The 18752-nt window shown below is 49.6% G+C and overlaps 1 protein-coding gene across 4 annotated transcripts in view; it reads right to left on the bottom strand.

Moving 5' to 3' along the window:
* The window catches only part of KSR2 (kinase suppressor of ras 2), a 283471-nt gene that overhangs the window by 95278 nt on the left and 169441 nt on the right, over nucleotides 1-18752 (bottom strand). For all 4 annotated transcript variants that reach the window (XM_073312611.1, XM_073312609.1, XM_073312612.1 and 1 more), the window contains 3 exons: nucleotides 11896-12064; nucleotides 3127-3168; nucleotides 1278-1344 (listed from right to left, as the gene is read on the bottom strand). In XM_073312611.1, coding sequence (XP_073168712.1) covers nucleotides 1278-1344; nucleotides 3127-3168; nucleotides 11896-12064 — 278 coding nt within the window. The remainder of the gene's footprint in view (nucleotides 1-1277; nucleotides 1345-3126; nucleotides 3169-11895; nucleotides 12065-18752) is intronic.

The raw sequence follows: 18752 nt of genomic DNA on the forward strand, positions 1-18752 counted from the left end.
TATACCAAGTTTCAGGAGCTGTTTAGACACCTAATGCAAACTTTAGGGATCTTAACAAATATTATTGGTGGAGCTGGGCGTGCTGCTTTTATTAAGGTTATCCAATGCTTCCTGTTTTCAATTGCATAGAATTTTTCCAAACTTTAACTGTGTGGCTGAAGTGGATCACTTGATGACTACCCGTTCTGTTCATTCCCTCTGAAGCACCTGGCGTTAGTCACTATCGGAAGACAGGATACTGGGCTAGATGGACCTTTGGTCTGACCCACTATGCCTTTCTTATGAAGTTTTCCATGATAGGCGTCTGCTTCGGAGAGTTTGTTTATTTAATTTCAGACAAAACGGTATAGCCGTTTCTGAGAATGAGGCTAGGGGAAAAAAGAATTGCACCCTTTTCTTTGAACAGCTCTCACGTCCTTGTGCTTTGAAATAGGAGTTTGAAATCTGGCAGGAGGCTGGCCTGGCCTTTGTGTCAAGAATGTGCCTTTTGCCATCTCTGCAAAAATACACCCCGATTTGGCCAAATTATAAGCCCTTGGAAAACTGTTAGTTTGCACATGCTCAGGAGAGACTTCTTAGATTTTTAGCCCCTCAAATCTTTGAGGATCCCATCCTCACTGAGCATGCTCAAGTCTCTCACAGCTCCTAGTGCTGACCAGACTGCGCATCCCCACAGACCAACTGAACACGCTCCATCCCAGGGCTACAGGGGCGAAGCCCGACTTTCCCTGTAATTGCTGCTCCAGGCTGGGCACTGGAACAGATTGCAGGCAACCCCCTGCCGGCCCCCAGGCAGTGTGGTGGAGGAAGCTGCCTGATTCGAATGCAGAGGGAACAAAAGCCAGACCATGGGAGGGACAGGAGTAAATTACAAGGTGAGACTGGACTGGACGGGCAAGGAGACTGGGAGCCAGGATGGAAGGGGAGGCTGGGACTGCGTACTCCATGTGCCTCTTTAGCTCAATCTTCACATCTTAGCGCTGTTAATCCACAGGCAACTGACAGAGCTCCTGTCCCCAGTGTGATCATTCTGACCATTCCCCTGGAATACTGGTCCTAGTCGGACAGCAGGATCCATCGGCACAGGTCTGCCTATCAAAATAAACAGGTTTGCCGCTTCCATGAATGACCTTTGCACAAAGCAAGCAGGCAGCTGTCAGTCACACAACCAGTGAAGGGGCTTGTGTCCCTAGCAGGTGTCCAAAAGCAAGGGTGCAAGGGAGTGAAGACCACGAAGTGAAGAGGAAGTAAAAAGACAAGGCAAGAGACCCACTTACATTGGATTAGAATTCACTGGGTGAAGGATAACTTGAGGTGCTCGGGTAGGTGTCTCAGGCACAACATCTGAAAACAAAGGAGAGCAGAGTGTGAAAACAGAGAGGGAGACATGCTGTAGGTAGAGCAGAGCTGCCCTGAGTTTAGTTTCCAAGTTAGAAAGTTTGTTGGCAGGGCGACAACCATTATTTCCTGGGGTTTCCCCAAGTCCCTGGCCCACAATCTCTTCTCACTCCCCGAGGTGGCATCACACCTGCGTAAGAGAGAGGAGAATCAAGCCCAGTCTCTCTACTTCTCTCTTCTATCCCATCTCAGAGCTGCACCCAAACCAAGGCCAAGCTGACATCGGGGGATAGCTCAGTGGTTTGAGCATTGGCCTGCTAAACCCAGGGTTGTGAGTTCAATCCTTGAGGGGGCCATTTGGGATCTGGGGCAAAGATTGGGGATGGGTCCTGCTTTGAGCAGGGGGTTGGACGAGATGGCCTCCTGAGGTCCCTTCCCACCCTGATAGTCTATGATTCTATGACATCAGCACTGCCTCAGCAGCGACACCTCCAATCCGTCAACCAACCAACCAGCGGGAGGAAGAACTGCCTCTGAGAGGGGAAGGCCCAGCCAGCGACAGGAGACCAGGATTCAGGGAAGAGGGAGAAGGAGAAAAGGAAGTTCTGTTTCAAAGTGAGTCAGGTGAAGGCAGGGGAAGGGCCCTGGAGAGGGCGGGGAAAGCGGAGAAGGATGGCAGGGGAGGAGAAAGGGAAGAGAGGTTGTCGCGAAAGAGAAACTATGGGATGAAGTGGCGACATCCTGGCTCCCACTGAGCGCGGCCTATAGGCCCACTTTCCCACAGCACTGCACCTGCTGGACATCTGGGCAAAGCAGGGATAAAAAGCTACTACGTCAGGGTGCTCCACATCCCTCAGCACTTTGCACTTCCTTGCACAAGCACCCGGGACTCCACAAGGAACAAAGCAGTGGAGAATCAGGCCACTTCTGGGTTTGACAGAGGCAGTTGGTGTTAGACTGGTAGGGAGACCCCCTGGAGGATGGACAAAAGACCTTGAGAGACTCTACTAGTTCCTCTGGACCTTATAGTCAGTAAAGAAGGCCAATGAGGAGCTTCTCCGGCTGGCACTGGCTGCCTTGGTTTAATGTGAAGTTCACCCTTCACGGTCACACCCAGAGGAAGCAGATGCTTCCACAGCTACTTCTTGCCCTTGGCAAGCTTCTCCTTGCATCCTGCGGCTGACCCGCCCCTCCCTCCCACGCCATGGCTTACAGCCATGTGTGCTGAACGTCACATCGATGTTCTTCTCTAGGCTCAATAGCTCAGCTGACAGTCACAAAAAACAAACCTACCTAGGGATGGATTTAGCCATCAAACAACTACCTGTTTCTTACCCTCACGGCTTCCCAAACCTCCTGCCACCTGCCCTCAATCAGGGCAGGGGAAAACCCTCCAAACAGGGCTTCCCGCCCGTTCCTTTTCCTCATCTAATACTACATTTCTCCTCCCCACAGAAAACCCTAGCCCTGAGGACTGCCTCAGAAGAGACCGGCCCACTTGAAAAACACTGCAAACTCTTGGGTGAATTTACTCGCTGTAGGGTGAAACTCACCCCTGTGCAGAAAGCCAGCACAAGGCACAGGTGCCATTCACCCCCACACCGCCATATTCTGAGAGTCTTAAGCAGACCCTCTGCACAGGGTATGAATTTCACCCTCAGTAATTTAGTCAAATCATCCTCATATTATTCATTTCTAGAAGGAACACACCCAAAACCCCTCCCCACCCTTTAAGTCCCAGCTGATTACGTTACGGCAATTGATTATGATCACTTTGAAATGACTTACCTGGGAAAATGAACTGCTGTTTGTACTTGTAGTAGTGGGAAGCTTGCAATGGAGAAAGGAAGAAGTTAAAAAAGTGAGCAACGTCAGGGCAACACAGCACAATTGGAAGGGTGGCATCTGTAAACCTCTATGTCCTGTATCACAGAGCATCCAGCTTCTGCTGGACCGGGGAGGAAGAGACCAGAATTGGGCATCTGATCCCACTGTCCCACATGGCAGCGCAGGGCATGGACTTGCCGTCAGTTAAATCTCTCACAAACATGCCCCAGTTCCTTTGTGTCTGTTAGTTAGGGTAGGTCTATGCTTCCAAATTTACATATGGAAATGTAAATTTCAGCTTGAGGAGACATAACCGCGCTAGCTCTAAATTGAGCTAACGTGCTAAAAATAGAATGTAGGGGGTAGCTGCCCCAAATGCATACCTAGCATCTTAGACAGGTGTGAACTCGGGTGACTAGCCCTTCCAGTCACTCATGCTCCTGCGGCTATACTCTATTTTTAGCATGCTAACTCGATCAGAGCTAGCGTGGGTATGTCTCCTCGAGGTGGAATTCACACCTCCAACTTGAAGTGCAGACATGCCCTTAGACTGTAAGCTCCTCAGGGCAGGGACTGCGTATTTTATACCTTGTGCAAATGCCAAGTCTGTGGACGGCACGTCAATAACAACAGCCACGACACAACTAGGTCACCAGGCCAGCATCTGGCTGCTTTACGTGACATAGATATGTTTAGGAGCCATGTTATCTAACAAAATTCAACTCCCTCATTCTACAGTCTTCAGTACGTAGCTTAGCAGTTATGCAGCACTTTGCTGCTGAGATTTCCAAAGCCACCTGAGGGATTTGGCCACCCAATTGAAAGCCAATGGGATTTGGGCACTTAAGTCCTTTGGTTTCCTTTGAAATTTCTAGACTACACATCTAAGGCACCAGGCACCCATTAAGCAATCGATTAACTAATGAACACTGCCCAAGAGAGGTACAGCTGGTAACTCGAGGGCAGTTAACAATCAAGGATGGCTCTTAAAAGGTGTGGGGAACAGAACGACCTTTGATATTATTGCTTCTTACCAGCCCGTCCTCTCTCTTCCCGGTCAGCGCCATCGCAGCCCAGTAGCTGGGCCGATACAGCTCACTGCCCAGGAAGCGAGTGGCTCTACTTTTAGAAATGTGTTCACCACAGTCATCCCCATAGCGCACCCCCTCCCCACGTACAGCTACACTGACACATTGATCAAAATCAGCCCAACCAGTCTCAACCCCATATACCCAACTCCCACACAAGCCCCTCAGGCGGCCACGTGAGAAAACAGATGAGCTTACGGTCTGTCTATGCTGAGTTGGGAGGTGGGATTACAGTGTGTGTAGACACATCCAAGCTGGCTTGGATCTAGCTAGCTCAGGTAACATTAGCAGTAGTCACAGCAGCACGGGCAGACACACAAGCTGGCCTCCCCCTCTTCAGGACCCTGGGTATGTACTGGCTTCACCCCTATTGTTCTTCAAGCTACATCAAAGTCAGCTTGGGTATGTCTACACCTCTGACTGCAGTTTAGACATAGCCTAGAGGCCTCGGTCTCTACCAGGACCATGGGGGAGGTGAATTCTAGCCAAAGACCCTTCTCTGAAAATGCCTTGCTCTCATCCCTTAAGTGATCAGTCTCGGGATTGTTGTCAACAGCCTCCCAGGTGGTCTCAGCTGTCCCAGTGGCAGTCAGAGAAGGGGGCATCTCTCAGGTAGCAATACAACTGCATACGGCTTTCTAGATCAACAGGGAAGGAAGTGGCAGCTAACCAGACAGCTTCTAGGGGGACACAGGTGAATTCAGTTCTAGGTCTTCCTGACAGTCTTCATAATCTAAATCTGAGATACTCAAGCACCCCCACCCCTTTCACTCTGTCCCTATGGATGGGTGTGATGGGCAAGCGGTCCTTGCTCTCCATCCCAAGGTACCCAACTGGATCAGGCCTGGGAAGGACCTTCTCAGTTCTGAGTCACCTCAGACTGTAGAAGCCGCTCTGCAAGCAGATGGCTGCCTGCAAGACCCACTACCAAGCCTTTCTATGCAGGTTATTTCACATCAGAAATTTTTTCCTGTCCCTGTCTCCCTCCAGCTCCTCCTTTCTGGGACTCTCTGCCTTCGCCCACTTTACTGGATTTGCCCAAAGCAGCAGACTGTCCAGCCCATTTGGAACCATTTTGTTTAAATATAGATGTTCAGTCTGCGTACTATAGTAAATGGTATAGCATCCCAGCAGTACATGATGGCCACTATATAACAGAATATATGCACTGAAACTTTGCACATCAGCTCCAAGGCACACAAAACACAGAAAAAAGGTAACTGAACACACAGGCAAAGACCAGGGCAGCCCTCTTTCCTCCAGCACAGAGGGGCACTTTGACGATCAGAAGGAAGGCAGTTGGTTGGTGTTTTGTACGGTGAGAAAGGAAGCATTTGATACTTCACAAACTGAAGTCTTCTCCTCAGTTCTAGGAGAGGGCAAGAGTGGACAGGTGCAACTCCATGGGATTCCTACAGTCCACGGTGCACCTTCTTCCCCACTCATGCAGGAGTCAGTGCACTCAGCCTTGGCTCCAGCTTCACGAAAAGCAGATACCTTCAATTCAGATCATGGGGGAGTGCTTCTCAACAAACAAAGGGCCTGATCCTACCCAAAAAGTGCAGATGGGACTGCTCCTCACACTGCTGGTTTGGGGGTAGAGATGATCACACCTCATGTGACAATGAACCAAGGATGCAGAACAGAGGGCCCCTTTTCCTTGTGATTTTTACATCTCAGGTAGATGTTGAAAGCCAGAAGGCTGGAGCCATGTGCTCTTAAACAGCTGAGAAATGCAATTATGTACTAAAAATGCCTGGTCTCAGCCCTAGTCTACACTACAGAGTTAGGTTGACACAAGGCAGCTTACGTCGACCTAACTCTGTAAGCGGCTACACTAAAATGTCTCTCTTGCCGACGTAACTCGCCCTCTGCGCCGACTTAATAACTCCACCTCTGCAAGAGGCACAGCGCTTAGGTCGATGTAGTTGGGTTGATGCAGTGTCAGCGTAGACACGACACTGCTTATATCGACCGTTGTTGCCTTTCAGAAGCCGTCCTACAATGCCCCACACGGACAGCTACATTGGTGCAAGTGCTCCTGGTGAGGACACTCACTGCCGACACAAGGAGCATAGTGTGGACATGGCAAAGTGATTTAATTACTGCGGTGGCTGTATGTCGATGTAACTTACGTCGACTTAATTTTGTAGTGTAGACTTGCCCTCAGTCACTGCACTTACATTAAAACACCACTCCAAAAGTAAGTTCCCCCCCCACTCCACCCGCTCCCCAGAAGCTAGCCAGGGCCATGAAAACCCAGTCTAGGGTGCAATATCAGGATGGTGCAAGAGGCTGAACTGAGACATGGCTGACCTGGCAGGGGAAAATGGAGGCTTTTCAGAGGCAGAAACCAAACTGAGGTCCCCGGGCAATGGAAAATCTGGCTGTGGTTGTGGGAATGGGACGGGTGTCACAGCAGCGCACACAACCACCCACCCGAAGCCCCCTGGCACTGTCCAGACACTAAGCTGGAGCAGAGCACCTGGGAGCTGCACTGATGGGGCACATCGAGGCTTCTTGGGAGCCTGGGCTGAAACTTAAAGCTGCTTCTGCATTGCAGAACTGCAGCAGAATCACCTGCCTTCTCCCGGGCACGAATCCCAGCCCCACACCAAGCTGTTTCCATAGGGTCTGTGGGGTGCAGCACAGTTGAATCAAGTCCATATGGCAGAAGAGTCACTTTTTCCACCACCAAAACACAGTTACCTCTGGAATCGCTGATGCAGCTTTACACAATAGCTACGGGGTGGCAGTGAAGAACATTGGATTCCATTAAAGCAATGGGGGATACTCAGGGAACCCAAATATAAATATACAGAGGAGTTTGGCCAAGACATCAGAACGGACCCCTGTGTTATTGTGAAGAGCACCGTGGACTCTTTAAAGACCGCAAGGGACAGCGACTTAAGCCACGGTGGAGCTGTACCTAGCTCTGCTCCAGCTGAACCCATTTACCCTCAGCTGAATTTGACCCATGGGGCCAGATGCACAGTTGGTGTAAATCCGCAGCATTCAACTGAAGCCAATACAGCTATGCTGATTTACACCAGCTAAGGATCTGGCTCAGCATCTCCTGATTAACTCCTGAGACCACAGTTTACAGTGTGACAGGAACGACTCTCCCCTGAGCTGAGATCAAAGTGGACACCTCTTGGATTCCCGGGGAGAAATAGCTACATTTCAAACCTCCTAACCCTGTATAAAGCTTCTGAAGAAAGCTGAAATTCTTGAGACTAGCATCTTGACAGCAGTGGGACGCACTGCTCGGGTCTAGCCCTAGCACAGAGATGAAAAAGCATCCCAAGCACTGCTCGGTGTCGTTTCACTCAGCGCAGGGCTGCTAACGAAACGTGTTAAGAAAGCATCCCTCGCTCTGAGTTGCCACACAGGTAACAGCTTCAGGAGTTTGATCTTTCCTGACTTGGTCTCTCTGCTCCTTGCCGGGGAAGCGAGGATGGACTGCCTTGGCGACTGGCAATCCAGAGTTTACTCCGTGTAAATGCCAATTTGTCTAATTAACTCATTGGAATGAACGCGCATGATTCCGTGGAGATGACTCACGTTATGGGCATCTGGGCCACCACTGCAAGCAGATGGCTCGAACGGCCACATGCCTCCAACAAGAAGCTGCTGGCACTGATTTTATATATATATTTCCATTTTAAACAAAATTCATCATCATTAAAAACAAATACAATTGAAAACACAGGTGTGGAAATCTCTCCCTCAGGCAGACAGTGTGGACGGGGCTCTCACATCTCCCAGGAGAAGGAGGGGACTATGCCAGTGCAAAATTATCCCGTCCCACACTTGTCAGAGAACGAGAAGAGCTTTGCCTCGATAATACTGCAGATCAAGGCTGCAGCAGAATCTGTTCTGGGCAGCGCTTTGAGGATCTTAGTCCCTCTGGGCTCCGGTGGGGAGAAGGAGCTGTCAGTGGAGAAGAGCAGAAGCTAAAAATGGGATCGTTAATGAAACCTCAACCTCCCGTGCTCCTCTTGGACACTGGGTCTGCTTAGACAGTCGCACTGGGAAGCCAGGTAGGCTGAGCAAGCTGACTCGGGAGGAAGGAGAGGAGACAATGAGATGAGTGAGTGGGGTACCCAGGCCATCGGGGCTCCTTCATTAGCCCGAGTTGTATCGCTTTGGAATATCCTATGCCCACTCCACAAAACCTCTCCTGAGAACCAGGCACATCCGAGTTGGGGCACAGGGCAAGTTGGTAAATTCCCACTAAATTCCTGATTCAAACTACAACACGTAGGTGCTTTTAAAACCTCTCAGTCACTACAGTTGCTAGCAGTTACCTGTGAAATTAATTACCGGATGTAATAATACCAAATAGCATGTATCTGCTGCTTTGCATCCACAGACCTCAAAATACTTCACAAAGGTGGAGTCAGTATCATTATTCCTATGTTACAGATGGGGGAACTAAGGCATGGAAGCCCAATGACTCACCCAAGTTGACACAGCAAGTCAGTGGCAGAGCCGGGAGTAGAACCCTGCCCAACATCCTAGCCACTGTGCCACGGCAAATGCACCCCGGCGACTGCAATGGCAGTCCTAAACGGCAGGGAACCTTGGTGGTTTCTTAGTGGCCAGCACTGAGCCAGGAGGGACATTTCAAAGCTTGCCCCTGCCTGCCTCCTCCCATGCATTAGGATTTAATTAAGGGCGGCGCAGGACTCAACATGATGCAAGAGTCTGCATTTATCCTACCCCCAAAAGGAGCCTTTGTCCAAAGCATAAAGCCACAGGCCAGGTCAGCCCAAACAGCTGCCTCTGCTCATGGGAGGCCAAGGAATGGCACAGCCAGGACTGTGGCAAACCTGTACTGTGATGCACGGTGCCACTCCATGAAGAAACCTTGCACAGCCCCTGCCTGGTGCTGGATCCCACAGCGTGGACTTAAGTCATTAAGCAGCGTCTAGAGATAGGACTCGTTGTGTATGTTCTGCCTATTATCGTTCAGCCAAGACGTGAACCAGAGCCTCTGCACTGCTCTGGATTTCCTCAACCAGAAGTCGCTGTTTACGCGTCTTGTACCTGGCCTTGGCCAGTGGCTTTGGTTGGTTGCTTTCAGGAGGCTGTGTGGTCAAGATTGAGCTGGGGCTAGAGCGAAATCCCAGCTCTGCCAGTGGTTTGTGATGTGACCCCAGCTGGTTGCTCAGCATCCCTGCCCGAGTTTCCCCATTTGTGCAATAGGGATAAGCGGGACGTACTGTATCTATCACACAGGAGAGTTAGGAGACTTCGTTCACCTACTCATTAAACTTCCCACATGTGCATTTTTTTTAAATGTTGAACAAACTTCCCAATGACTTGGGGCGAAAGAGGAGCTGCTAACGGGCCTGTATGTAGCTCAGAAGCATTGACTTACCTGTTTTAGATCAGGGAAATATCTTACAGAGAGTGCACTGTGCAGTTACTAGATACAAAAAAAAAAAAAAACGCCACCCAATACCGCACATTGTCCAAAGCACTAGCTGTTCCTTCCCAAGCAACTCTCAACAAGGCCTTCAATGCTTCAAGTGCTTCCTTGCAGCACTTCCCATAGCTTCATTGTTGCCCTCAATTGTCCATTCTGACTTTCTAATGGAACGACAATTTCATGTGAATTTCCGGCAAGGCTACAGATTGTCTGCAAAGGAGGCAGCTCGAAAGCTTAGGGACGGCAGACCTCAGTTGCTGCTGGCAAGCTCCCCCATTTGGCAAAGTCTGGTACCTCTCTGGTGAGCATTACTCATTCTCATCTCAATCCCCCTCACCCCATCTCTCAGCCTTTCCAGGCGATTCAAGGAGATGAGGGACAGGATCAAACGTAGCCAAGCAGAAAGGTGTAAGATCTGGTTTCTTTAGGACAACTGTACCCAATTGTTTCCCTCCTGGGACTCCATGTTACCTTGCTCCCATAAAGGTAATGAGGACAGGTATGACCCCTCATGGCCTGATGGTGACCCTCAAGCTGAGAACCCATGCCACAAAATAAAATCACCAGTGTGGCTCAGAAGCCATTGGCCACGATGCTGGACCACTGGTCTAATTCAAGCCCTGGCTGACAGTAGGTGAAAGTGGTGACCGGCGGGTGGCTGTTTAGAGGCCTTCAACAAGAAAATGGGTGTTGATCCTGGTTAATGGTTTTCTATGACACAGGAACTACCAGGAACAAACGGGCACTAATTGGCAGCATCACCAGAATGGGCGAATACTGCCAGGGCCATGAAGAGTGGACTGCCCGCCAAGAGAATGAATGGGCCGGGAGTGAATTCCTGCTCCTAGAGGTGGTGCTTCTCTCGAAGGTTGAAATGGGCCAGTCAGTGGGGATTCAGTGATTTGCCCTTTTCAGGAGGCAGCCAGCTTGTGCACCAGAACCCAGACCTTCATTTAGGACATACCTCACCCTTATGGCTGTGAAGTCGAGCTTCAGAACATGAATGGAATGGAACCAATACAGCCTAGAGCAATAGCTCAGAAAGGGGGAACTGTCCCTGTCCATTTTAACATGCTACTAGCTCTGGACTCTAATGATGGCAACGGACGTGTCAACACTGCTCACGTGCAAAAGAAAGGGAAGGAGCCATCGTGTTATTAAAGATCAGCCGTGTCATCCCATTGGCATATCAAATGGGGGAAGCTGGTTTGGGGGGGATACCGCTAATCCCCACCCCCGTTCAACCCCCATCCTTCTATGGGGCAGAGGAGAGGCTGGTTGAGAAAGCCAGTCTTCCCTCTGACCACGCTCTGCAAATCATGGCGTTCAGCTGAGGGTGTCACCCTTCCCTCAGGAGCCGTTCACCAGAGCGGAGTGCATGCAAAGCCACCGACTGCAGAGCCAGCGAATTTCAAAGAAACCCAGGAGCGGGCATTGCACTTGGACAAGATGAGTCAGGTTTTAAGGCCAGAAAGCACTGCTGAGATTATCTAGTCTGACCTCCTACGTTACACAGGCCAGAGGACCTCTCCCAGTCACTCCTGCCTCAAAGCCCATGACTTCCAGCTGAGCTAGAGCATCTTTTCTAGAAAGACACCCAGACTGGATTTAAAAACTGGAAGTAATGGAGAAGCCCTCATGTCCCTTGATCAGTTGTTCCAGTGGTGAATTACTCTCACTGTAAATTCCCCCCACGATCCCCTTATTTCTAGCCTGGATTTGTCTAGCTTCCACTTCCAGCCATTGGATCTAGTTATGTTTTTTGCTAGATTACAGAGCCCTCTGCTCTCGGACATCTCTTCCCCTTGTAGATGGGGATCAAGTCACCTCTTTAACCTTCTCTTGGACAAACAGATGGAGCTTTGTCAATCACTCCCTATCAGGCAAATTTTCCAGACCTTGAATCAGTCCTGAAGCTCTTTTCTGAACCCTTTACAAGTTTTTCAACATCCTGTTTGCACCCCAGAAGTGGACCCAGCATTCCACAATGGTAATAGGGCAAAAGCTTGGCTCCCTGCCCTGAGGATGTATTCAGGCAAGATCCCTGCCAAACCTTGGGAATGGACTCCGCCATGGACGAGGGACTCAGCACGTTCCGTGTGACTGATTGAGAACTGCCTTTGTTACAGAGCGATTTATTCCAAGCCCCTGACGGTGCCGCCTGGGGGGGGGAGGGGGAGGGGCAGCCTGCACGCAGCGAGGTACCTGGCAAGTTGAACTGCTTCTGCTGCCGCGTGCACTGCGGGGAGGGGTGGAGGGGAGATGGCGGCGTCGCGCTGGGCGGTAACGGTGGGGCCGGCGAGGAGGGGGTGGAGGATGTCGTTGAGGAGGGGTTGCTGCTGGAATCTGGCTGATAGGGCACCGGAATATGGTCCTGCAGGAACAAGGAGGGCAGGGGAAGAGGAAGAAGGAAAAACAAACACAGGCCTATGAGAGCGGTGCAGACAGACCGACTTCACCACGCGCCGTCACCAGAGCAGTTTCCAAGTCGCCGTTTGGTTGGGGCTTTCGGAGCAGGAGCAGCATGGGGCTGCAGCAAAAACACTGCCACCCAGTCTGTCCTGTACCGGCTTTGCCACTCCATCCGGCCCCAAGTCCCAGCGGATGCTCTGCTTTATAGAGCGAGGCACGAGCGCTGTGCTCACCCCAACAGCTGGGCGCTCCTCTTTGCAGCACAGCGGGGAGCCCCGACAAGGCCCTGTTTCACCACTTTTATCATTCTGTCCAGGCCAACGTTTCAGACGGAGGGGACTGATTCTCAGAGGTGCTGAGGACCGGCAGCTTCCAGTGCCTTCAGACGCAGAGCCAGCGTTTTCCAAAATGGCTAGTGATGTTGCTGAGGCATCACCCTCTGGGAGTCAGGGCCGTGGTAAAGCTGGGCACCCAAAGAGGAACACCTCCAAAATCACTAGTCACTTGGGAAGGCCATGGTGGGAAGTCAGGCACCAACATATTGGCTGGATGTTCAGGGGTGCTGGGCCCCAGGCAGCATCTACTGTCTTCAGCCGCCATTATGGACACTCGGCGTGCCTGGAAATGAAACCGCTGGGTCGGTGATGTAGGCGCCTAAGTTTGCAAGCACTGGTCAGGGTTCCCAAGACAAAACTCCATCCCATTCTCCTCATTGCCCACTTATGCCAGTTAATCTCACTCCTGATGGATTTCCTTGGGAGGCAAGAGACACAACTTCAGGGAGAGCCAAGCAAAGGTGTTTTATTACACGCGGCTCATTCTTAACTTGGCTCCGCAGGAGAGAGTGCGCCTCAGCCAGCCATGCTCCCTGTCTCGACACAGACAGTGCCCTCTATAGAGCACTGCTTGCTCCCAATGGCGCAGGCCAACCAGGAGGAAGGAATGGCTGACTGCAATCAATGGCACGCTGGTGTGCTGAGTGGAGGAGAATCTGCCTGGAAACAGTCTGGAAAGACAGCATAAATGTGATCTCCAACTCGCCATCCGACAGTGGACAAATCTGGTTTAAAATTATTTAAAACCAGACTGCATTAAAATTCGCAACCAGCAGGACAGGTTTGAAGTCAGCATGATCTAAAATAAGGAATTAAGGTCTTCCCCCACCCCCACCTCCAAACCAACAGTAACAGTTAGTAACAGGAAAGACACCAGACATTCCATAATATTGACATCTATGCAACTGGGAACATGGTATGACCTGCCTTGAAATATTAGACTCGCTACACCGGCCATGCCCACATTCCTCCTGACCTGCGCAAAGGAAAAGTAGAGGCCAAGATTCTCGGAACTGCTAGTGATTTTGTTGTCCAACTCCAGGCATCTTAAAAGTGCCCGATTTTCGGAAAATGTGGAGCACCCGCTCTCTGAACATCAGGCCCCTCGAAGCTGTCTCAAGCTGAACTCAAAATCATTGGTCACTCTGAAAATCTTGGCCAGAGTCACAAGCAGGTCACCAAAAGGGGCTCAAACAAGCCTACATGAACGTGATATTTCAGGGAACACAGTGCTATGTTTTACTTACAGCACCTCGTCATGAGAGATGATGCTGGCAAAGCAGTTTGGTTTTTTCCAAGTCAGCTCTGGGAGCAAGTAGAAATGGAGATTTGTGCTCTTATTTATATAGCACCATTGGTGCTAAGGAGCTTTACAGACATAAAAGAGGCGATCCCTACCCCACAGGGCTTACAACCACATTCACACTGAAAAGAAGCATTACCACCATTACCTGGTGCAGGAGGCTGGGCTGAAGACAATAGGAGATTGGGGGACTATTTTTTAATAGAAGTAGGTGTCAAAATAGAAGCTATTGGTTGGCCTAATAGGAAATATTCTCTTTAATTTTACACACTGGCTATGGCTGATGTGATTTTATGAGTGGCAGAGGCAAAGTAAAATACATATATAACGATTCATCCATAGCTCTGAAAGTGCTTTACATGATGGGCATCATTAGACCCATTTTACAGATGGGGAAACTGAGGCACAAAAAGCGGTGAAGTAGTTTGCACCAGGTCACCTAGCAGGCTAGCAGCAGAGCCAGGAAGAGAATCCCAGTCACCTGAGCCCCAGTTCAACGCCTCACCCTCTGCCCACCCTGCTTCCCATGATGACCTCTGTTAAGATAAAGTATGATAGGCCCAAAATTACATGATTCACTGAAAGGACTCTGTAGCTGTTTTTACTTGTAAGCCCCCACATGGGTTTGCGGTCTCTTGGGGACCCACAGAAATCATTTGCACCCTAAACAAACAAATCAGGTAATTTTACCATTTGAAATTTTCCAAGAGCCACAGGTTTAGAGGCTGCATCCCAGAGAGAATCATCCAGTATCCATCCAACAGTCCCTGGAACAGCAGAGTGGTGGAGGAACGAGGGGGTCTAGACGAGCTGAAGACCCCCTATTGGCCGATTTGCAAAGGTGCTCAGCATCTCTGAAAATCTGGCTTTTAAACTTCTAGGTATGGGCACAGCCAGCCAGCCCGATTTTGAAATTTGCCATTCAGAATGAATGAAAAGCCATATGCTGCCTACCCATCACTTGTTGGGGTTCCTACGTTCCCCGTTAGACAGAGATGGACTCAACAGGCTCTGGCAAATTTAATCCAGAATAAATCTGAGCACTGTCACAGAGCAGGAGAAAGAACCAGCCAGATGCATGGTTAGGTCTGACCTTATCGGCTTCCATGGACCCTGCAGGAACATGATCAAGCTGTTGTGCTTCTGTAGGTTTTATTTTTTAATATTTTTTACTAAAGTTTTAGACAACCTGGAGCGCACAGAAATGCAGGTTAGATTTGCTGCCTCTGGAAAGTTACAAGCAGAACTGGTAGGACACAAGCTATTTCAAAAGCACAGATTCCATTTTATTTTTAAGCCGTTCAAGAAAATACCATTGACAAACACTGCCTTTCCCCTGATGGCAAACACACTGAAAGCCCAGCAGGTGCAGTGTTAGATACTATATGTTCCAGCTAATCTCAGCCCCAGCTTACTGGCGTTCATATACAGCAGCTCTGACAGGGAGGGTGGAAAGGTGGTGAGCCAAATGCTGCTTTCAGTTACACCGGCATAAGTAACACTTGAGGCCAATGAAACTTTGATTTCATACTCCAGGTTTACACCAGGGTAATAGAGCAAAATTTGGACCAGAGACTGTAAAAAAGTCTGTATCTTTCCTAAGAAATACAAAACACAGAGCAACAGTAGGGGAAAAGCGCTTAAAAGAAAGAGCCCGATACATTCTGTGTTTGCAGTGTCTGCTCTGCAGCGTAACTACTCACCTCATTAGAGAAGTGGTCGTAGCATCCCTGCTTATTGTATAGGGCCCGGGCCTGCTTCTTCAATTAGCGCAGCTCTTTATGATTCATTGGTTTACATCCCCCTAAACAGGTTTCTATACAGTTTCTACCAGATTCGCTGAAATATAGATCAGTCCCTTGGTGTTTTGGAGAAGCAGACGTGCCTGGAAACCCAAAGAGCCATCTGCGAAGTTTTGCCCCAGCAGATGGCTGAACAGACCACTGAGCAAACTGGAAGGTGCTGTTGCAAAGAGGAAAAGTCTGCCAGACCTCCCCCCTCTCTCCCCACCACGCACACACTCCAAAGTAACCATGTTTCCATGGCAGACGGGGGAATGATCCTCATTGGCATCCAGAGGGAATGCCACCAAGCAACCCAAACAGGAAGGTGCAGGGCCCCTAAGAAACCAGCCAGGAGAGCTGCAGAATGTGAGGACTACTCGTGGCAGTTTTGCTACTGACCTAGAGGGGAGCAGGATCTGGCCCTGACCTCAAAAAGTTTATTCTTCAGATCAAAGAGGCAGGATTTGGAGCCTCTCCTTTAAAGCCGCATAAAATCATTGTGAATAATCAGATTATACAGCCAGAGAGGCAGTGTAGCCTACTAGTTACCGCAGCGCATTAGGGAATCTGGGCTGTAGGTCCAACTCTGACTCATTCCATGGTCTTGAGCAAGTCACGGATCTCTAGACCCTAGGTCCCTAGAGGCTAATGGCAGTTAAGCCACTTGTTGGGAAGCTCTGTTACTGATTGAGATCCTCAGATGGAAGACACTTTACCAAAGCTCAACTCCCAGCTGAATAGTCCGGGAGAGCTCACTTTCCCTCTTCCCTTCATGGGGAAGTGACAGCCTTATCAGGAAATGCACGGTGGTGAGGAGGGAGCTATAATAAAGGTAAGACATCCATGGTCAAGACTGGCTCATCCTTTCCCAATGCTTTGTCCATTTCATGTTCTAAGGGAGCAAGATCTCAGGGATTCAGGACTCCTGGTCTCCACGCCTGGCGATGCCATGCACTCCTCTTGGGCAAGTCACTTAGCCTCACATTTGCAGAAGGGTTCCTGACCTTCACATGTGCAGCGTCAGACTCCTTAAGCCTGTTTTGCAAAGTGCTGCACATCCCAAGCTCCAGCTGAAGTCACTGGGAGTTGCAGGTGCCCAGCTCTTCTGAAAGTCAGGCCCACAGTATCTCGGATGAGACACCCCAGAACCCAAGCGCCTCCCGTGAACCAGCCTTTGTAAACGTAACCCCTGTGCCCCAACATCCATTTTGCTCTCTGAAAAATGGAAGAGGTGATACTTACATACCACATGGGAGTGTTGTAGGATTTAACTCATTCCTGTCCGGGTGATCTGTAAGTACACAAGATTACTACTGCATGAAGTGTGGTAGGCAGCCTTGGTGCCCTACAGAGATCTTTGCAGGCTGTGATCAGTATGTATCTTGGCTGTACTCAACAGGTGGCTCGCCGGTGCTTCTTTCACACTATGCTCCCAAGGACTCACTGTGTTCCAGCAGGCCTGTCATAAGGTAACATTCGCCACGAAGCATAAGCAGCAGCTCCTCACCTCCACGCAGGTCAGCCTCATGCTGTGACACTCACAGAACAACCTACAAGAGCCCATCCTTAAGAGGACAGGCTGACTCTTAAAGCTACGGAGGAGAGGCCAGAAGATGAAGGAATCCACTGGGGGCAGAGGAAAGGGGTGGGAGCACTGACAGGAGAGAGAAAGATGTAGAAGCAAGTGCATACAACATATTCTTTGGTAGGTAAGTGCAGCCCATCAGGGCTGGGGTAGGCAAGTTTATGACTGTGGCTTCATGCTTGTCTGGAGTTCTCACACTCACCAGGTCACTGCCTTTTCTCTGCTAGGAGAAAAAGGTGTGTTCTTATCATAGATTCATAGATATTAAGGTCAGAAGGGACCATTATGATCATCTAGTCTGACCTCCTGCACAACGCAGGCCACAGAATCTCACCCACCCACTCCTGCAATAAACCTCTCACCTATGTCTGAGCTATTGAAGCCCTCAAATTATGGTTTAAAGACTTCAAGGTGCAGTAGAGGGTGCTCAAGAATGTCTAGCATAGTTTCTGGGCTTTATAGGACCAATACACTACACATTTGTTTTACATTACAAATTGCTTCCATTGTGCAGCTCTTTACATCAGCTCTTAACAGTGGGCACAAGCTGGTATACGAGGCAAAATTCATCTCACGCTGACTGATCTTAATATCGCGCTCTTCTGAAAAATAAAGACCTCTTACTCCCATGTCAGTGGAAGAGACGACCTAAAAGGAGAGCAGAATATTGCAGCTGAGTACTGCCATGAAAATCCGAACTGTCACTCAGGCGGGTAATTTGATGCAGTTGCCCCCAAAAAGCAATTGACCTAATTACTGTGAAAGTGTTATTGTCTGTTTTTGATTTTGTTCTATTTCATGTTTGTGTTATTTCCAATGTGCCCTGAGGTGCTGACATGATAGACACTTTAAATGGGTACGCTAAAACCAGGTAAATCCTAGGGAAGACAAGGGAGTCTGCAGTTTTCATTTGAGTTATCTGACTGAGTTAACAAAAAGAAAACTGGACCTAACGTGTTAGCTTAGCTAACTCCAGTTAAGAATCATAGAATCATAGAATATCAGGGTTGGAAGGGACCTCAGGAGGTCATCTAGTCCAACCCCCTGATCAAAAGCAGGACCCATCCCCAATTAAATCATCCGAGCCAGGGCTTTGTCAAGCCTGACCTTAAAAACTTCTAAGGAAGGAGATTCCACCACCTCCCTAGGCAACACATTCCAGTGTTTCACCACCCTCCTAGTGAAAAAGTTTTTCCTAATATCCAACCTAAACGTCCCCCACTGCAACTTGAGACCATTACTCCTTGTCCTGTCCTCTTCCACCACTGAGAATAGTCTAGAACCATCGCCTCTGGAACCACCTCTCAGGCAGTTGAAAGCAGCTATCAAAAAATCCCCCCTCATTCTTCTCTTCTGCAGACTAAACAATCCCAGTTCCCTCAGCCTCTCCTCATAAGTCATGTGTTCCAGACCCCTAATCATTTTTGTTGCCCTTCGCTGGACTCTCTCCAATGTATCCACATCCTTCTTGTAGTGTGGGGCCCAAAACTGGACACAGTACTCCAGATGAGGCCTCACCAATGTCGAATAGAGGGGAACGATCACGTCCCTCGATCTGCTCGCTATGCCCCTACTTATACATCCCAAAATGCCATTGGCCTTCTTGGCAACAAGGGCACACTGCTGACTCATATCCAGCTTCT

The sequence above is a fragment of the Lepidochelys kempii genome, chromosome 15 (assembly GCF_965140265.1).
Source record: "Lepidochelys kempii isolate rLepKem1 chromosome 15, rLepKem1.hap2, whole genome shotgun sequence".
Lineage (NCBI taxonomy): Eukaryota > Metazoa > Chordata > Testudines > Cheloniidae > Lepidochelys > Lepidochelys kempii.